At 29.2% G+C, this 18,084-nt stretch overlaps 1 protein-coding gene across 1 annotated transcript in view; it reads right to left on the bottom strand.

The window, feature by feature from the left end:
- LOC129939061 (elongation of very long chain fatty acids protein 7) overlaps positions 1-18,084 on the bottom strand; it is a 39,956-nt gene that overhangs the window by 11,139 nt on the left and 10,733 nt on the right. Inside the window, exons 4-5 of the mRNA XM_056046927.1 lie at positions 11,527-11,689; positions 10,629-10,765 (exon numbers count right to left, since the gene is read on the bottom strand). Coding sequence (XP_055902902.1) covers positions 10,629-10,765; positions 11,527-11,689 — 300 coding nt within the window. The remainder of the gene's footprint in view (positions 1-10,628; positions 10,766-11,526; positions 11,690-18,084) is intronic.

Genomic DNA, 18,084 nt, shown 5'->3' with positions numbered 1-18,084 from the left:
CGACAATAAATTATTTTTAAGCATTCTTTGTTAAATACAAAGTATGGTGAGTTTTGAAAAATGTATTAATTGATTTCAAAGTGTAGATTAGTTTGACAGTTGAAACCAACGACACCAGTTGATAACAAACATCGGACTTCCAATTTTAGATAAGTTTGAGTCAAACATGTCAGAAGGATAAATGGATAACTTAAGAGTGGACAAAATATCATAGTCTATATTGCTATTTTTGTGTCTTAAAAATGAGCATTTGTCAAAGTACTGTCTGTCACAATTTAATCTCGATTTATATGAAAAATATTCCAAAATCTATGGAGATCTGTTCGTTTTGATTTTTTCACATCACTGTATATTCGTTATTGGAAGGGTAAAGTCGACGACATGTTCATAATAAGATAATAATCCTTTAGCGGCCACTTGCACTTTCAAGTTTTCATCGTCGTCGGTCGTTCAAAAACTGCAACACACGCGTTGCATGTCTTTGCCGAGCCCACAAGCCAAAATACACAACATATTGTATATGTCTATTTCTATGACTATGTTTGAAAGTGTATTCATTTAGATTCAGTGTGGCAGTGGGTTAAAACTTTAAAGTTCACAAATAATGATATAAATTTACTACGCCTCACTGGCCAGGATAGATTTAACGATGTAGATATATGTATACACGTATTTTGAAGACATTGCTGCAGACATTAGGCCATTGGCTTATGAGAGTGTTGCCATTTATGTAGTTATTTTTTTTGTATTTTAATACGATGTGAAATATTACATGTTATAAGAAAATCTTGAAGTGTATGTCTTACTTTATTTTTTTGTTTTTGTTAAAGTGGAAAAGGAAATGGAGCTTATAGAAGTATTTTTGATTGCAATAAAAATAAGGCCATATGGACAGCACAAAGAATTTTGTTATAAATGCGTTTTAAGCTTTTTCTAACTTAAGATATAGATTGTGAGTAGGCAGCTCATGTTCGTTTAAAAAGACTACCGAACACGAGGTCAGAAACGATCACACAACTAACAAATTGCGTATTGGACGTATAGACGTACTGTTGAGAGAAACACTTCGATTTTTAACACAAAGTTTATGAAATTTATTAAACTTACTAAAGAGGATAAGTTTTCTTTCTTTTGTGATCGCATTCAAATATTATCAATACTCTTATAATGACTAAACAAAGTACGAGCAATTAAGAAGGGAGTGCAGAATTAGAACGGAGATACCAATGTACATTTGTTTTTAATGTCTGCACATTGTAATGAGAAGGAAATATTGAGATAAAGCGTTTCACATTCGTGTAGTGCTGCTAAAGAAAGAATCCCTATACTTGTCAATACGTCCGAAATTGGGCTCATTGGTAAGTTGATTCCTAAAAGTAATTCTGCCCAAAAGACCTAAGTACATTATTGGGGCACCAGCGCAAATATAAGAATTATACTGGAGTTTTGGACTATTAAAACCCTCTTAAATTAAAGTCAGATTAGAAGGGGTTAACAGCTTGCATTGTCGAAAAAAACCTAAACACTTAGCAGCATTTTCTGGGAAGTCAAATATATGAATACTCCACAATAAGTGGTTTGTAAAGCCAGAATGTCTGGAACTGAAAGCTGTTAGGTCCCGATGCAGGTACCACCCAAAGATAGTGGCATTATAGACAGGCTACGTTATTACGATAGAAGATAACATTGAGTTTTCAAAGCATTAGGTTCTACACTGTTTTTGATTCCTCATTGGACAAGATCAGAATTAATTGAGCTTATCATGCGCTGCTGTTGGTAGCCCATAACCGAAAATTAAGAATGAGAATATAAAAACCAGTATGAAAAGCTGAAAAAAGGTACTGTCATCAGCGAAACAATTAAGTGGGCAAAAAGATTCAGACAAAACGTCATTTATAAAAATAAGTAAGAGTGTCGGAGACAAAAGGGAGCCCTGAGGCACACCAGTTTAGAAATAATTCAAATAAGTTCTTAAAAAATCAAGTTTTTTAGTACTGTTTGAAAAACGCAATAATATGGTCAGTAATGATTTAAAAAAAATAAAAGAGTACCTTCGGAAGAGGTTAAAAAATGTTGTTTTGTTAAAAAACACATCAACTATACCGATTCGATTGTGGAGCTGGACAATGAACTTATTTTGCACGTGCATCTAAAGATGTTAAATCATAAGATATTGATGCACCATCCTATCACCTCTTCTTAATGTGACAAATCCAGAAACATTTTAGTGGAAAATAGTAATTGTTACACTTAGTTCATTTTGTATACTGAAATTTAACTGCACTTGAAAATATTTTTGAACTGTGCATATTTCCAATTTAATTTATTTCGTATTTTTTTCTTTTCAAATAATTAAGGCTTCAAAAATGACAGCTGCCCAAATTGCTGGCTATTTAAAATGAAATATTTCCATTCAATAATCTTTTAACTTTTTTACCTTATCAAAATAACTAAAACCTTTTTTTAATTGATATCTGCAATTTTAATTTAACAGCATATTTTATAAAAATCGGAAGTGAAAAAATGTAACTTTATCTATACCCTTAAACATACTTTGAGTTGGACTTCATTTATACAGCAGAGGCTGTAATTATCTTATAGAAACACATGACACACTTTTTGTCTCTATAGGTCTTGAATGCTGTGGAATTAAAATACTTAACCTACAGTTTACAATTATTATTATTCTTGTAACAAAACATAAGCTACACAACGTTAGACTATATTATGTCTTGAGAATGTGTACACAATATCCTACAGCCAGGAAAATCCATTTGATTAGACACCTGACACAAATGGTTTTTTCCTGGCTGTCATACATTGTGCTTCAAAAAAGTATCAAGTTTGTAATTGAAAATGAGATTTTAAATGATTTTTAATATTTAAAAACTATTTTTTAAGGTGGCCATATGTTTTATTTTGAAATAGTTAATTGTACATCTGATCTTGAGAAACTTTAACCATACTTTTTCCTTTTAAATTCATTTAAAAGACTTTTTGAAAAAGAAAATATATTGAGGAATTTCGGAAAATGCTTCATATTTCAATTTTTTTTTAATGATTTTCCTTATCTTGCAATATGTCTGAAAGCGATTTTAAAGAAAATGACGAAAGAAGACATATATATTAAATTCGAGTCTGATGTATTATTTCATTTGTCATATACATATAGTCTGGTCACTCCTTTTCTAGTAGCATAAATGGTCACTTTATGTGTCACTTATAAGATCCGCGAATTTGATTGATAGCTCCTCTTAGAGTATCATTTGATTTCTTATAAAACCCAAACACAAAACAAACATTTTTACAATTACAAGCAATAAAATTGAGTCATTTCGTGCGGCTTAAGACTATGCACTACACAAGTAGGTACATTTATATCGTGTCGGTTCAATTCATTTGATAATTATAAACTTATAAACTACCTTCTTCTCAAGTTGTTGATTAATTAAAATATCTACAATGTGACGTGTGCCGAAAGGGCAATGGAAACATGAAGTTTTATAATTGGAATGGCTACACCCGCACATTAAAAATGATGTGTGCACAATAATAATGCAATAACTATCTAACTGTTGACATCTATCTTCTTCGTCATAGTTTGCCGAGTGTCTCACGATGACATTTATTATAGAAAAAACTGGACAGTATAATTGGATGCGCTTGTTTATGCATCCATTGCTGGGTGGATCTTATGGATGTGACTTAAGCTTTATGCGTCGTTAGGTTTTTTACTTTGTTTAGTGTTTTTTTTTCTTTTTATTAGCAATAAAGTTATGAGGTGAAACTGGCACCATATTTAAATGGCTAAAATATGTTAACAAATAATAAACAATAAAATGAACTTCTGAATATTATGATGGATTTGTTTCTGGGTTAGGTTATATAGATCAAGTGTAGTTTGATATTGAGATGATTTACACATAGATAACTATTTGTGTATGACTCAATAATTTTGATATTAAAAATACTGTTGTTAAATTCATTCGTGTTTTCTGTATATGTATTTAAAAAATATAATGCTTTATTCAAACATTACAAAACTTTAATCAATACAAAAACTGACAAAAATAAATGCGAAATTTTTGACCTTCCACCGTTTTTTAAGTTTATTGTATTCTATTGCTAAAGGCTTGCGGTTTTATCTGCTTAAAATTTAAGTTGTTTTCCTTACTAATAAAATTCTTATTTTATAAAAAACGTTTTTCTGGGCGTATCCAGAAAGTGACAGTCCATGAAAAAAATCAAAACAAACACACTCTTATATGGGGAACGGACATATTATGTATTTATGGTTAATGATAAAAAGCAAAAGATTCTAAGACTGTTTAGTTAAAATGAGGAAAGTGAGTTTTTAAAATAAGCTTAAGTCTTGCTCCAAGATTTTATAAAAAGCGGTCCAAACGTGAAATATGTATTGCAGTTTGTTCCGTAGATATAATTACATACTAATTTCAAAATCTTTAATAAAGTAAACTAGAACCACTTAGACAAACTAATGATAGCTGGACGTATACCTATGTTACTTTCTTTTGTACTTCTCTTTTAAAAGAGGCTCTTTATACAAAAATTGTATCAGAAGTTTGTGAAATATAAAAGTACTAATAGTAACGTATGTCGTTCTCGATATTAAAGACTTTTTCAATATGATATTTCGTTTTGAATAAGCAACTATTTGGGCATTGAACAACTAAAAACTATGTCATCTCTAAAACAAAATTGATATATTCGTGAATAGAGGACATACGTGCACAATAAAATTGGTAGAAAGTTTCTTTTCAATTCTTCATTGTCACAATGAAATTAACATCCATTCATTTCTCTTAAAAATACTGTTTTTTTTATTAAATATAAAATGTACACCTCTTATTGGAAAACCCTATATGTGACTAAACTTTCCAAAATTCTTGATAAAAATATATTTTAGATTTAGTTAATCTCGTTCAATACTAATATCCTCAAATAAACTAGCTGATCCTTGTGCTGTTTTTTTAAATAGGTGTCATCGAAAGTAGTATTGTAAAATAAACTAGAACAATGAGTTCTTATGTGCTGAAAACCAAATTAACAAATTGGAAAAAGATTTAAACCAATAAGAAACAATAACAAAGTGAAAATTGGTTGCGCTGCAAACCAAACTGATAACTTTTCATCCCTTATCTCGATTTGTTTAAAACTTAAACAAAAGGTTAAAAACAACATGTTTTATAAGATGAACAATTTTAAGCCAATATCATTCTTTTTTCTAATAATACTTGAGTCGAAAACCATTTCTTATAAGTTTTTGTTGTTATTTTTGTGTTTTGTTAAAAAGTTGAAAATTTAATTTATCTAAAAAAAAATAACTAAAAGTTAACAACAAAATGTTGCATATGATAAAATAAGTTTTTGCTCCCGTTGTTGTTTTAGTAGAAAACTTATTTTAGTAGCATTTTTTGAAAGTTTGTATTTTTTATACATAATGTACATGATAGATAAAGATATTTACAAATTAAAACTTTGTAAATTTGTTATTAGCAGATCGATAAGCTTTGAAAACGTCGTTAAGGATTGTTTGAAAATGAAACAAAAACAATAAATTATTTTCGTCTAGTGAAAAGTGAAACGATGAGAATTTGGGCATTCTTAAGTAGAACTATGACCATTATTTTACGTTAGCAAACAAATTTAGCACAAAATAAAATGATTTTAAAGTCAATATTTTTATGTATTCATATTTATTCACACCAATTTTTAACAAATATGTGACGTATTTTTTGTAGATTTGACTAAAAGTTGAGCACAAGTTTGTTTGCATACAATGAGATAAAATTAGTTTGAAGTAAAAATCTTTAAAGTTTAAAAGGATATTGGAGTAACAAGTGAATTTTTACAAACTTGTATTTATGTTTTTTTTTGTAAATAATTGTCAATATAACTTTTCTCAAAATTGTACCAGACGTCAAAAACTTTATTTTTTATCGCATACAATTATTTTGTTCGAATAAATAATTTTTGGTTCGTACAATATTCGAGTTAAACATTTTTTTTTCAGTTTTTTCATTTATAAAACAAGTTGTTTTTAAAATTATACTACTAATCACGCTATCGTGTACATTTCATAATATAAATTTTGATTGAAGCGGCCAGCTTTATTGAAATAATAAAAAAAAATTAGGTTGTGCAGCAGTCCGTTGAGAACAAAGGTCCGGAACTTGTACTTGAGATATATGGAAGGAGAAAAAAGGTATCCCAAACGTATGGACTATAGACGTACGACCGTACGTACACAAGCACGCACAGATATCTCTCTAAAAATCTTTGATTTTGATTCTAGGAACCTTGAAACTTCAAATTCACATTTTCAATTCAACAAATCAGAAAGATTACAATGATTTCCTATGAGAAGTTAATAATAAATTTTAAAAGCATTATAAGACTGATGTACATTATAGAGATAACTGAGTTTAAGGAAGTGTTCAGTTAAATCCATTCTTTAATCAGTTTTTTTATTTTTGAAGGTAAGTTCCTTCTTGGCATTTTTCACGCAATAAAAATGCTTACAGACTTTAGATCGTAATCTAATAAATGCGTAATTTTTCCTCAAATCCTAAGATTTTTAAATTTCAAATAGAAAATGATAAAATTTAAATAGAAACAAGTGATTGTATATCAAGGCAAAAGATTATCCGTTTCTACATAATAACAAAAACAGCAACATAAATAAACTCTTCCAAAAATTAAGCCTTTCTAACTTTCCGCTGCGTTGTGGTCGTAGCCAAGTATAAATTTATTAAGCAAGAATAACAAATACGAGTCATTCTGGTTCTTAAACGGTATCATTAATTATGTATTTTTTAACAAATTTGTTTATATAGGAGTTCTTTTCCTAAACTGTCAACAAAAAAATAAAAATAAATAAATTGCGTTTAATAAAATTGAATTACATCTAAATTAAAACGCAATCAAAGAAAACATCTTAAGAAAATTAAAAACAATTTTTTTTTTTAATTTTTTTTGTGCGAGAGCCCCAAAAAATTTCCCAATACTCAAGCTTGTATAGTATAGTCTCTATAAACTTAATTCAAAACACTATAAGAGACCAAATCCAATCAGATTGTGTTTCATGCACCATGCACAAAGATTGTTTTTTTTTTTTGCTTGCTGCCAAATCATGACCCAGTTGCAGAATTCTTCGTGAAGCTCTCTGGCTATACTTTAGTTAGATCGTACATGCAGCCAAGTTTTGCAGCTTGCAACGCTGCTGGCTGCTGGTGGTGTTTTAATAGAAACAAACCAACAAAACTGGATACCCAAAATTTCGCAAGATTTTTAACTTTTTTTTCTATATCTGTGGAAAATAAAATACTGCTAGAATAGCTGGAATATCAACTTAAGCGGATATTTTATTAGTTACCGGACTAAAAAACTGAGACTAACACTAAGACTAAGACTTAGAAACAAATGCATTGAACGACGAACATTCGATTGCCATAAGATCAACGGAATTTGAACGTAAACGAGATATTACATAATAACCGGTGGAAGTGCGATTCTACTTTGGATGCAATGTTGTATTCGTATGAAATGAAAAAAGATATTCATACTAAATTTAATCAGATACTTTCAATGGTACATAGTGTGTAGATACTTTTTGGTTCTTGTGCTTTTTACCAGTAGGCTAGGCTTTTTCATAAAAACTTGTTGTTTATATAGAGACTGGAGGTGATATATTTATTTAATTAGATGATTAATGGAAAACGTTTCTGTTTTGAAATTTGATTCTTAGATAGTATCAAGGCCTTAGCTTTAAGTTTTGATTTATAAACGGGAAATTGTTAACAATTATTTTGTTTTCACGTTTTTACTACTTAAGAATAAAATATGAAGGCAAGCTTTTTTTTTTTAATAACAATTGGGGGAAAGTATATTACTTCTTTCACGACTATTCTATGAAAAAATAATGACTTTCGAATAATATGTAATAGTGCTTTTATTAGTTTATATACTAACTGAAACAACGTATGTTTAGTGATCTTTTTATGATACAATTACCTGTATATATGAATAAACAAAAAGGGAGAGTATATATGTATAAGGGTATTTTGATATAAACAAATCAGTATCTTTTGAGAGAAATCAATGAATGTTTAATTGACAGCAATTAAAAATGTATGCCAATAACAATGAAAAATGATATCAGTCAAATAAGGATGCCACAGATACGTTTGCAGCACCATATCCTTTTCATGATATATTTCCTATTTTTCACGTAGCCCCAAAAAAAGGTCTAAAAGTGTTACATCACAAAATATCGGTGGCCAAAATTATGATCACCTCTTCGAGAAAAAATACGATCAGGAAACATTTCTTGCAAGACTGTGAACTGTGACTGCAAATTTTGTTTTTAAAGTGAATTTTAACAAATTATTTTAAGTTATTTTTCAAATGTCGAAGATGACAGCTAGCGAAATATCGTGCTATTTAAAATGTAATCTTTTAATTCCAGGGGCAAGTATATCGGTAAGCTTTCCACAATCAAAAGAAACAAAGTGGAACCAAAAGTAAGGCGCCAGTTATAGCCATAATTGGTTTTCATCATAGAAAACAAACAGTGGAATTTTGTTGGCAGGTCGTTTATAGCTTTTATTAAAAATATGTGTCATTGAAAATTATTTCCTGATTGAAAGCCACCGAAAAATTTTTACTGACAGAAATCTGTCATTGGAATTGTGTGAAATTGTAACACAAATCAGTGGAACGATTTGTTTCACTTTTGAACATAAAAGGATCAGCTGTTGAGGAAAATGAATTGCCGTTCGGAAAATAGCAAAATACATTTTCAGAGAAAAATAAACGCGTAATTACACTTTTGTTCTCAAAAAATTCTTTGTGCGATTTCTGATCGATCAATATATAATTTTAATTTCTAATAAGAGGAAAACACCGTCAAATATCGGTTTAAAATTTTTTCCGGATCGATTTTAATGATAGCTATAACTGGCGCCTAACGCTGTTTGTTGTACAAGTGTTGAAGCTCGCCTTTTTTAGGTTCAACCAAGTTAACCATAATATGGAATTGAAGCCTTTTGAGTTGGTAAGTCTGTAAGAATTATTGGGATTAGAGGAATGTCTACATTTTCACCCTTTTCCTCATTTCAACTGGAGCTTATGTGAGGGCACACCGGACAGCTCAAGGAAGTTAGGAAACTATATTGGGCATGAACCCATGACAGTGTTCGCTTCTTTATCCAATATGTTGGAACACATTATCAAAACACTTGCGTTTCTTGATGTTAAAATCGCTCTTTGACAGGATAATTAATCGTCAAATATGTTTTATATTTTGTAAGCCATAGTAAGCACTTGGAATAAGTTTAGAATTACTTGTATTACATTTAAAAATCTTCCCTAAGTTTTTAACCGTCCGTCTCTTAATATTCGCAGTGTTTTAAAAAACTTCCATGTGTTAATATAACTAAATGAAAAAAATTATATACATATGTTTATCGACGATGATAGGTTAAAAGCAGGCAGATTTGAAGCTCTAAAAAAGATATTTTACAGCTGTAAAAAGTATCCAGACAAAAAAATAACGGAGTGAAGGACGGACAAACAAACAAATAAACTGACTTTTTCATTTATATTATTAGTGTTAAATATTGTTAGTATTAAGTATGAATTATTATTTTTTAATTTTTGTGCGTTTTGTCTTTAAAGGTATTTTTACAATTTAAGTTATTATGTATTTTTACTGTTCTTAAATAAATAATAGGTGATTCTTAAATTTTTTAAAATTTGGGTTTTGCTAAATGTTCCTAATTAACCTTTTAGTTATTTTTTTAAAACTGCCAAAATAAATTCATCTTACTTTTTTACTTGCTAATGTATTTCTTTAAATAATGTTTCATATAGTTTATCTTTTTAAGTTCTTAGTGCTATTAAGTACATAGACACAGAATTCTAAAAACCATTTGCTCTTTACTTTTAAATACATAATTCATTAGGCTATTCATTAAATATTTCCCAAGCAAACAATAACAAGTCGTTTATGTTTTTGTGACAATTTTTTTGATTGTTTTATAAACAAACAATTTATTTTTTTTTAATATTCATTGTTATTGTTTTTGCGTGTAAAACAAGTTAAACCAGTGTTTGTTTCTTAGGTGACAGAGTACTCGTGAGTAAATAAAAACAATAGATAATTACCGCATCTACATAATGGTCTTCTATTAATTTATAAGTCGTCATAACTACTGTACACAAAAAATTACAAAAGTAGTCTTGAGTTTTTTTTACCACCTTCAAAGAAACCTAACTAATAATATAAATTAAATGAAAAGAGTTAAAACCTTTAAAGTTAAGGTCAATGATTAATTTTCTTTGATAACAAAGATCAAATAATTTAAATAAATCAATCAACAAAAAAAACATCATTATATTATTATACTATAAGATTAATTATAGCTTCTAGTGTTAACCTACAAGAGTACTGATTTTGCAATATTTATTATTTATAGCAATTTAATTACAGTCTACTGAATAAATATTGTGGATCATAAATTTTGTGATCTATTGTTTGTTTTCCTTTTCTGTTTATTTTTATAGAATTTGTAATATTTATTTTGAAGTCAGAAAGGTATACTTACAATTTGAAGTTCAGTCATATATTTTTTCCACCACAAGAATTTGGAGTATTCAGGGCCCATTGCAGACATCATGTAATAGAAGTACATACAAACATGGACGAAGTTGTTAAGAAGATTTGGGAATGTTGCATTTCCACCTGAACAACAAAAATGAATTTAACATTATCTTTTATTTTATAAATTTTTAAAAAATGAAAACAAAAATTGAAATGAATGAAATAAAATAAAATACAGGCTTTCCTAATAAGAGTTTTCATTCCCTTAACAATGCCACACAATGTCAGTCAAATGGTTAAGATTGTGGTACCAAATCCATATTCAGCCGAACATCCTTGATAACTTCACGAATTCTATTTTTAAGTTCTTAAATCGAATATAGATCATTGAGATAAACTTCATCTTTAACTTGGCATAAAAGATAAAAGTCTTGTAAATCTTCCAACTGGGGTTCCAGTTATCTCCATTTTTGTCGTGAATATAAACAATTTTATTATTTTTATGGAGCATGTATCTCCCCATTTGTAGAATATCTTAATTTTTACTTGTCATATTTATGTCAAAAGATGACAGCTTTTCAAGTGACAGCTGTCAAAAAATGGGTTTTTCAAAATAAAACTTTTCATAAAGTTTACCAAATCTTTAAGATAATGTATATTTTTAATATCTACAATTGATTCAAAAAGTTTGACTTTATTTTTCACAGCAAAAATTGAGCTGTTGATTTAAAAATTATTTGTGATAATTTGACATTTTTGAGCACGAATTTTTTTATTTTAAAGGAACAATAATACCTGAGTAAAAGAGTTTTTTTTAAATCTTTCTTACATGATGACCAATATGTGAGCACTTCAAGGTGAGTTTTTTTTTATTATTTTATATCATAAAAAGATTATATTACCTGCAATGAATTTAACCAAAACCCATGTTTCTAGTGGAGTTAACGAATGATGGTACACATGCAGCCAAGTTATTTGTGATGTCTTTTTTCTTAACACAAAGAATATTGTGTCCGCAAATTCAGTCAGTTTTGATAGATAGTAAATGTAGCACAAATTCAGCATCTGTAAAATAAAATATTAAAAAATGTTAATAATAGAATTTAATACAACTTATTATTGCAAAACTATTTTTAGCACGCAATCAAATCGATTCTTTAATAATAATAATAAAATAATAAGTCATAGGAAATAGAAGGTCTGGTGCTTATTACCCACAAGACCATTCAATTGAACAATGTTACCAAATGGCAAAAATAAAAAGAAATTTACAAGTTTTTTTTTTAATATTGAACGGCAAGTGTTTTTACCTCAAAATATCAATATTTATCTAGTTTCTATAAATTTTTCTGTTCGTCATTATTAGGAATCTTTTAGGGTATTGAGAAAGAGTCTACAATCGTTTTGGCTTGTTCCTATACATAAGATATAGTGCCTAAAAACCAACTACTTTTTTCACTGATTTCTTACTACTTTCATAATTTTTGATTGTAAAATAAGTAAGGAAGAACATACATAGAAACATAAACTTCTAGTTGCCACATTCTTGTAAGGTGACCCATTCTTGTAAGGTTACTAAAAGGTATTAGTAAAATCAGGGAAACCAATCAATAGCTAGATTGCTATCCATTGTTAATTAACAATAACAGCATTCGAAGCTTAATAAGTTGTAATGAGTTTAAGAATATCTTCAGAGCTAATTTTATTGCATCAATTTTCAACTTTCAAAAAGTGTCAAATGTTTCAGTTTTTACGTTAGGCTTGAAAACAGTAATAAAGCGAATATTGTTTGCCCCCCCTAAAAGTCGATTAAGTTTGCGTTAATGGAAGAAAATTGATTTCACAATAAAAATCCTTGATTACGCTCGCTGAAGAATGTTTTTTTTTTTGTTGAGTATAATGCTGTTAATTTTTCATAAGCAAAGTGTGTATTATTTTTGTTTAAAAATAAATTGAAAACCTTGGAATAGGCAAATATTATAAATTTTGTAATATTCTGAATATAAAAAATCGTTAAAACTTTGCCACCAACACAATATTGTTTAGCATTGTCTAACTTCGGAAGAAATTTAAGAATATGTTTTGCATTTAAAAATTATGTAATATTCTAATTTTTTGTTTTTATGTTTAATTAATTGAGTTATTAATATTAAAATAGGAAAGAAATTAATTAAGTTATAATTTTGTTAAAGATATTTCCGGGTTTAAAATTTGGTAGTGCAATGTAAGTTCAATTTCGATAGTTTTTCCAAAAACTTTATAATTTCAAATTTTACAGAAACTAATTTTTTTTTAAAGTATTACAAACTTTAAATTTGATCAAAAAATAAAAACACATCAACATTAAAATTAAAGTGAAAGCGAAACAAATCAGTTTTTTGAGAATAACTTATGATTTCCGAGTTGTACAAAAGTTTTTATGCATCTCTGCTCAAATGTATAAACTTTTAATGTAGCACAACATAGAACACCCCTAAGCTAGCTTGTCTGTTATTAATTAGAACCAAGTGTCAAGTGGGTGTAGTAAAAAAGAAAGTTTAGTTATGTCCAATTTCATAAACAACTTTTATACATTTAACAGGATTTTAAACTTTAAAATGGGATATTTTAGTTTCACCAAGCGTTTCTAAAGTAAACAAGCTTTTAAACACCTTTTAAAACTAAATGTCCATTTTTGGCTTAATTCGTGTTAATTTTCAGAGCTGATTTCAAATTTTAGCTTTAATTTTAACTATTTGCTAAAATTTATTCTTTTTTCTTTTTTCTATTGAAAATCGTTTTGCCATAAATGGTTAAGCGTTTCTTTCATATTTTTGTAAGACAGGTAAAATCCTAGATTTTTCGAATATTATAATATAATGTGTAAATATTTTATAGATTTTGAAAATAATCACGGATTTTATTGGAAAAAGAAAATTCATATATTTAGATAGCCTCAAAAGCCTTTAATAATTTTTTTACCAAATTTTAAAAAGTAATAACTCAAAAATATGAAGTGATACATTAATTTTGAAATCGGGTTCAAATTTTTCTGATTTTCCGAAATTAATAGGTCCGTTTCCCAGATTAAGGTTTGTTTGCTTTGATTTTTGTTCACGAATTTTCACTAAGTGCGTGTTTTTTGTATTCCATATATAGTACAGTGAGAAATTGCCAACAATTGCCAAAATTGGTACAACTGAAAGAAGATCTGTCAGAATAATAGTAATAAAAAACATAAATAGAGGAAAGTTTTGTGACAATCAAAAGTTAAATTAACTTAGCAAAAAAACTAATAAAATGGACAATTTTTAAGAAGAAATGTTAAGAAAGCATCGGAAAATTGAGATTCTATAAAAAAAATCATTTAACTATTGATTTAAGGAGAGGGTTTGTTCGTAGACTGCTACATTAACATGTGGTGTTGAAGCGACCTTGGAGCTCACCTCAATTCTTTATATTCCGAACCGAGTTGAAATGACCTTGATTTGCCTCGATCACGTACGGGGATCGCAGTCGAGTCAAAATTTGTAAAGAAAAACCTGTGTGGAGTAGTTGGATTTACAGATAATGCGTTATGCATTTCTTTTCTCTTGCGAAATAAGCCCAGTTAGTCCATTTTCACTAACAAAACTAAATAATATCAACAGTAATAGATCGATTTTTTCCCCAATGGAAAACACACATGATTCCAAATGCACAACTACTCAACGAACACAGCCATCGAGATACAAATGCAATATCAATCGTACCAACATTTGAGAATAACATCACATAAGATCCATTCGAGGCTCGTATAAATGTCAAAAACCCATGCATAGTAAGATTCTACTCTAACTTTTATCGGTGTTATTCATTCTGTGGATATTGTTTTAGTTATTCGTGTAAGATCCTACTATACTATGGATAGATTTTCCAACAAAACATGGGTACTGTTGATAACGTTTTAAGGTAAATAGTAAAGAATTATTTCACTAATTTGCGAAATATTTAAACATTTAAATTCAGGAAAATGATTTTCCGTCCGGAAAATATAAAAATACATTTTAAGAAAAATATAAATGCGCAATTACATTTTGTATTCTTAAAAAAATTCTTAATGTGATTTCCGATCAATCATAATACATAATTTTCATTTCTACTAAATATCGATTCAAACATTTTTTAGGACCGATTTTAATGAAAGCTATAACTGGCCCCTAAGAACAAAATTATATTCCTTATATTTTGATTTTGTTTTCTAACGTTAATTCTTAGGTTCTGAAAAAAATGCCGTAAAATAAGACAAACTTTACAAAAATGTAATTATTGCACTTCTAAAAAATAAAATGATTCCAATTTTCATCAGTTGGTCTTATTGCACTTTGACAAAGTGAAATAAAGATAAATTAAATAAAGATTTCTAGAACTAGAATCGTTCAATCGATATCGTTCGTTTAGAGTTTCTTCAAAATTTATAATGTGTAACAAGTAGCATTAATATGTTATATCTGGCAACCCTGCTACCTTGTTAAAACAAGTGTTGTCATATAGTTTTTTTTTGTAATTTTTTTCTTAATCAAAAGCGCGTATTACGAGTATCTTCTAGAAAAACTAGCAAAGAAAAAGAGAAACAAAAATCAAAATATTCAAATGCACTGATGCGTTTCATGTGGTGAGTGGTGGCTTGGTTTCTATTTGTTTCTATATTTAACCAAAATAAAATCAACATACTAAAAAATAGCTAACATAAAAATCAACGAAGGAAGCAATAAAATGTTAAAATTAATCAAATCTAACTTTATATTCCATCAACTGTCTGCCACTCTTTCTGTTGCCTGCACTGGATTGCAAGATCGATGGAGTAACTATTGGTTTTTTGATTATAATTCATATACAATTTCGTGTTAATCAATTAGTGCACTAATTTTATGTATTGTTGTTGTTATTTGTGTTGCTGTTCAGCAGGCATAGGTAAGGCAGAGGTATATCAAGCACGAGCGTACTTTTGTTTTTAATTTCAAGTTTAAACTTTGACCATGAACTGAATGGTTTTTCAGCCGCAGAAATTGAACCTGCTTTTGTTAAAAAGTTAAAATTTTTAATGTTTGTCTTTGGCAAATATAACAATTTTTTTTTGTTTTTAGAGGTACATAGGACGTTCTTTAACCTTTAAATATAGTTTTCTGTGGAAAAACCTAAACTTAAAGTGCTATAAGCTTTCGTATATACACAATATTTATAGCTTATTTGTTTCCTCTATAAGTAAATTTATGACCATGGACTAAACACACTTCAGATAGGTACATAGTGTCGAAGCGGGGATTAGATTTTATTTGTCGATGATGAAGTTTAATGGACCACACCACGGTCACTTGACGAAGTGTGATGATCGCAGTATTTTCGTTATTTTGTGCATTTTTGTTGTTGTTGGTCATTGTTGATATTGTCATAGATTGTTATATTTGCTTATCGAACAAAATCTAATAAGTGAAGTCTGCTTAAAGACGTCTTTTAGGTTTAGTTTTGACTTTGACAATTATGGTTTGTGTAGGGTAGAGCTACGTTATTATCATCGTGTCATGATGAATCATTCAAAAACACGCAGACAAAGTTGTAACTTGTAAAATGAACTTGACAACCCACTGGCTACTGCTGATTTTAAAAGTACTTTAGTTTCACAAACTCATAGCCATTTCTTTAGGGCCTAGCTTTTTTTAGTAGTATACATATACATAATAACAAATCTTCAAAGACATTAATACTGCAATGCTTTCGAAAGATCTTCAACTGTGTAGGTAATTGTATGGGACCCAAAAACATTGATAGGTTAGGTTAGGTTCAAGTGGCTGCAGATTCAGAATCCACACACTTAGGCCAAAAGATAAGGTCCATTGTGATACCACATGAATCCAGAGAATTACTTCTTACTAGTCGAACCATATAGAGCGAAGTTTGCGTCTTAGTGAAAGAGCAGGGCAAGTGCAGAGGAGTTGAGAGATTGTTTCCTCTTCTTTTTCGTCCATACAGCTCCTGCAGAAGTCATTTGAGGCTACACCAATTCTTATTGCTGTTCTGCCTATAAGGCAGTGTCCCGTAAAGCACCTATTAGGGAACTAATATGAAGTCTGCTTTGAGATAACATTATAACAAGTCTTTAGAGCGCTTTAGGTTCAAAGTAGGCCCCACATTGTTGTTGGTTCATTGAGATGGGGCGTTAAGTCTTATAGCTGTACTAGCTGCCACTTATTTGCTGAGAATGTCGAGGAGTGTCAGATGGAGGAAAGTGTCTAACGCTGCTTAGGGAGTGGTTCTCAATGCCCCGCTTATGCAGAGACATGCAGTGCGTTGGACTCTGCTGAGTTTGCCGTAGTATGTCACTTCCTCCAGTGCAGTCCACCATACTGCAAGCCCGTACATAAGTATTGGTCGGATGACCGATGTGTATAGCCAATAGGTTATGAGAGGTTGAAAACCCCATTTGCTTCCTATAGCTTTCTGGCAAAAGAAAAGGTTTTTTAACTGTTTCCTGAATATTAGATTTCCAACTTAAATTTGGTCCAATATCAGACCAAAATATTTGGCTTCATTGGTTAAAATTAGTGGTACACCTTTTATTGAAGGAGGTACAATTACTAGGATCTTGTATTTCCGTGTAAAAATGACGAGGTCTGTTTTTTGAGGATTAATACTAAGTCCGAAGTGATCTAGTGAGCATATTGAGTGCGTCTTCAAAATATGGAATGTGGAATTTTATTTATTTATTTATTAAAAGAGGTTGTTTCAAAAAATATGCTTTTAAGAAGTTCTGAAATTCTTTTTTGCTTATACTGATTGGCGACATTTCCTTCCCGACACAAATTTCCAGTGGTTTTTGATAGCCTTAATTTAAATATGACTCCAAAATTAATGAATCATGAAAAGTTTTTGAAATATATTTTTAAGATTAAAAAAACCTTTCTTAAATCTTTTTTCGGGCTACCTAAATTCAATTTTTGATGGTTTTCCAAATCTATAATCCACACATTTATTCACATTTATATTATTTAAAGCATTTAAAATGCCATATTAGAATTAAGATTACCATCATCTTCATCTTTTAAAAAAGTTTTGTTTTGTTTGTCAAAAATCTATGTTTTTAGAATATCTTGAGATTTTCTAGGTAACCAAAAATTTGGAAGTAACATAAACATAAACCGTTATATCTACAGTTTCTGCTAAAACCTTAAAAGTAAACTTTAAGTGAAGTGTAAAAACCCCAATTACCGTAAATTTTCTAGATATATCGTCACCCATTTTGTCTTATAGTAATCTTTAATCAACTTTACCCAAAACAGTCGTATGACGGTATGATAAATAATTTATACCAAAGTCTAATTAGTTTGAAAAAATTCTAAGTTATTGTATCGGAGTCATTCAAATTCCCAAAGCTTATGTTCAAATAGCACCAGTTACAAAAATCCCCAAATGTTTATGATCAAATCTTAGGGAATAATTAAAAA

This window comes from Eupeodes corollae, chromosome 1 (assembly GCF_945859685.1).
Source record: "Eupeodes corollae chromosome 1, idEupCoro1.1, whole genome shotgun sequence".
Classification (NCBI taxonomy): Eukaryota; Metazoa; Arthropoda; class Insecta; order Diptera; family Syrphidae; genus Eupeodes; species Eupeodes corollae.
The sequence above is the reverse complement of the archived record's forward strand: the minus strand, read 5'-3'. Positions and strand labels throughout refer to the sequence as shown.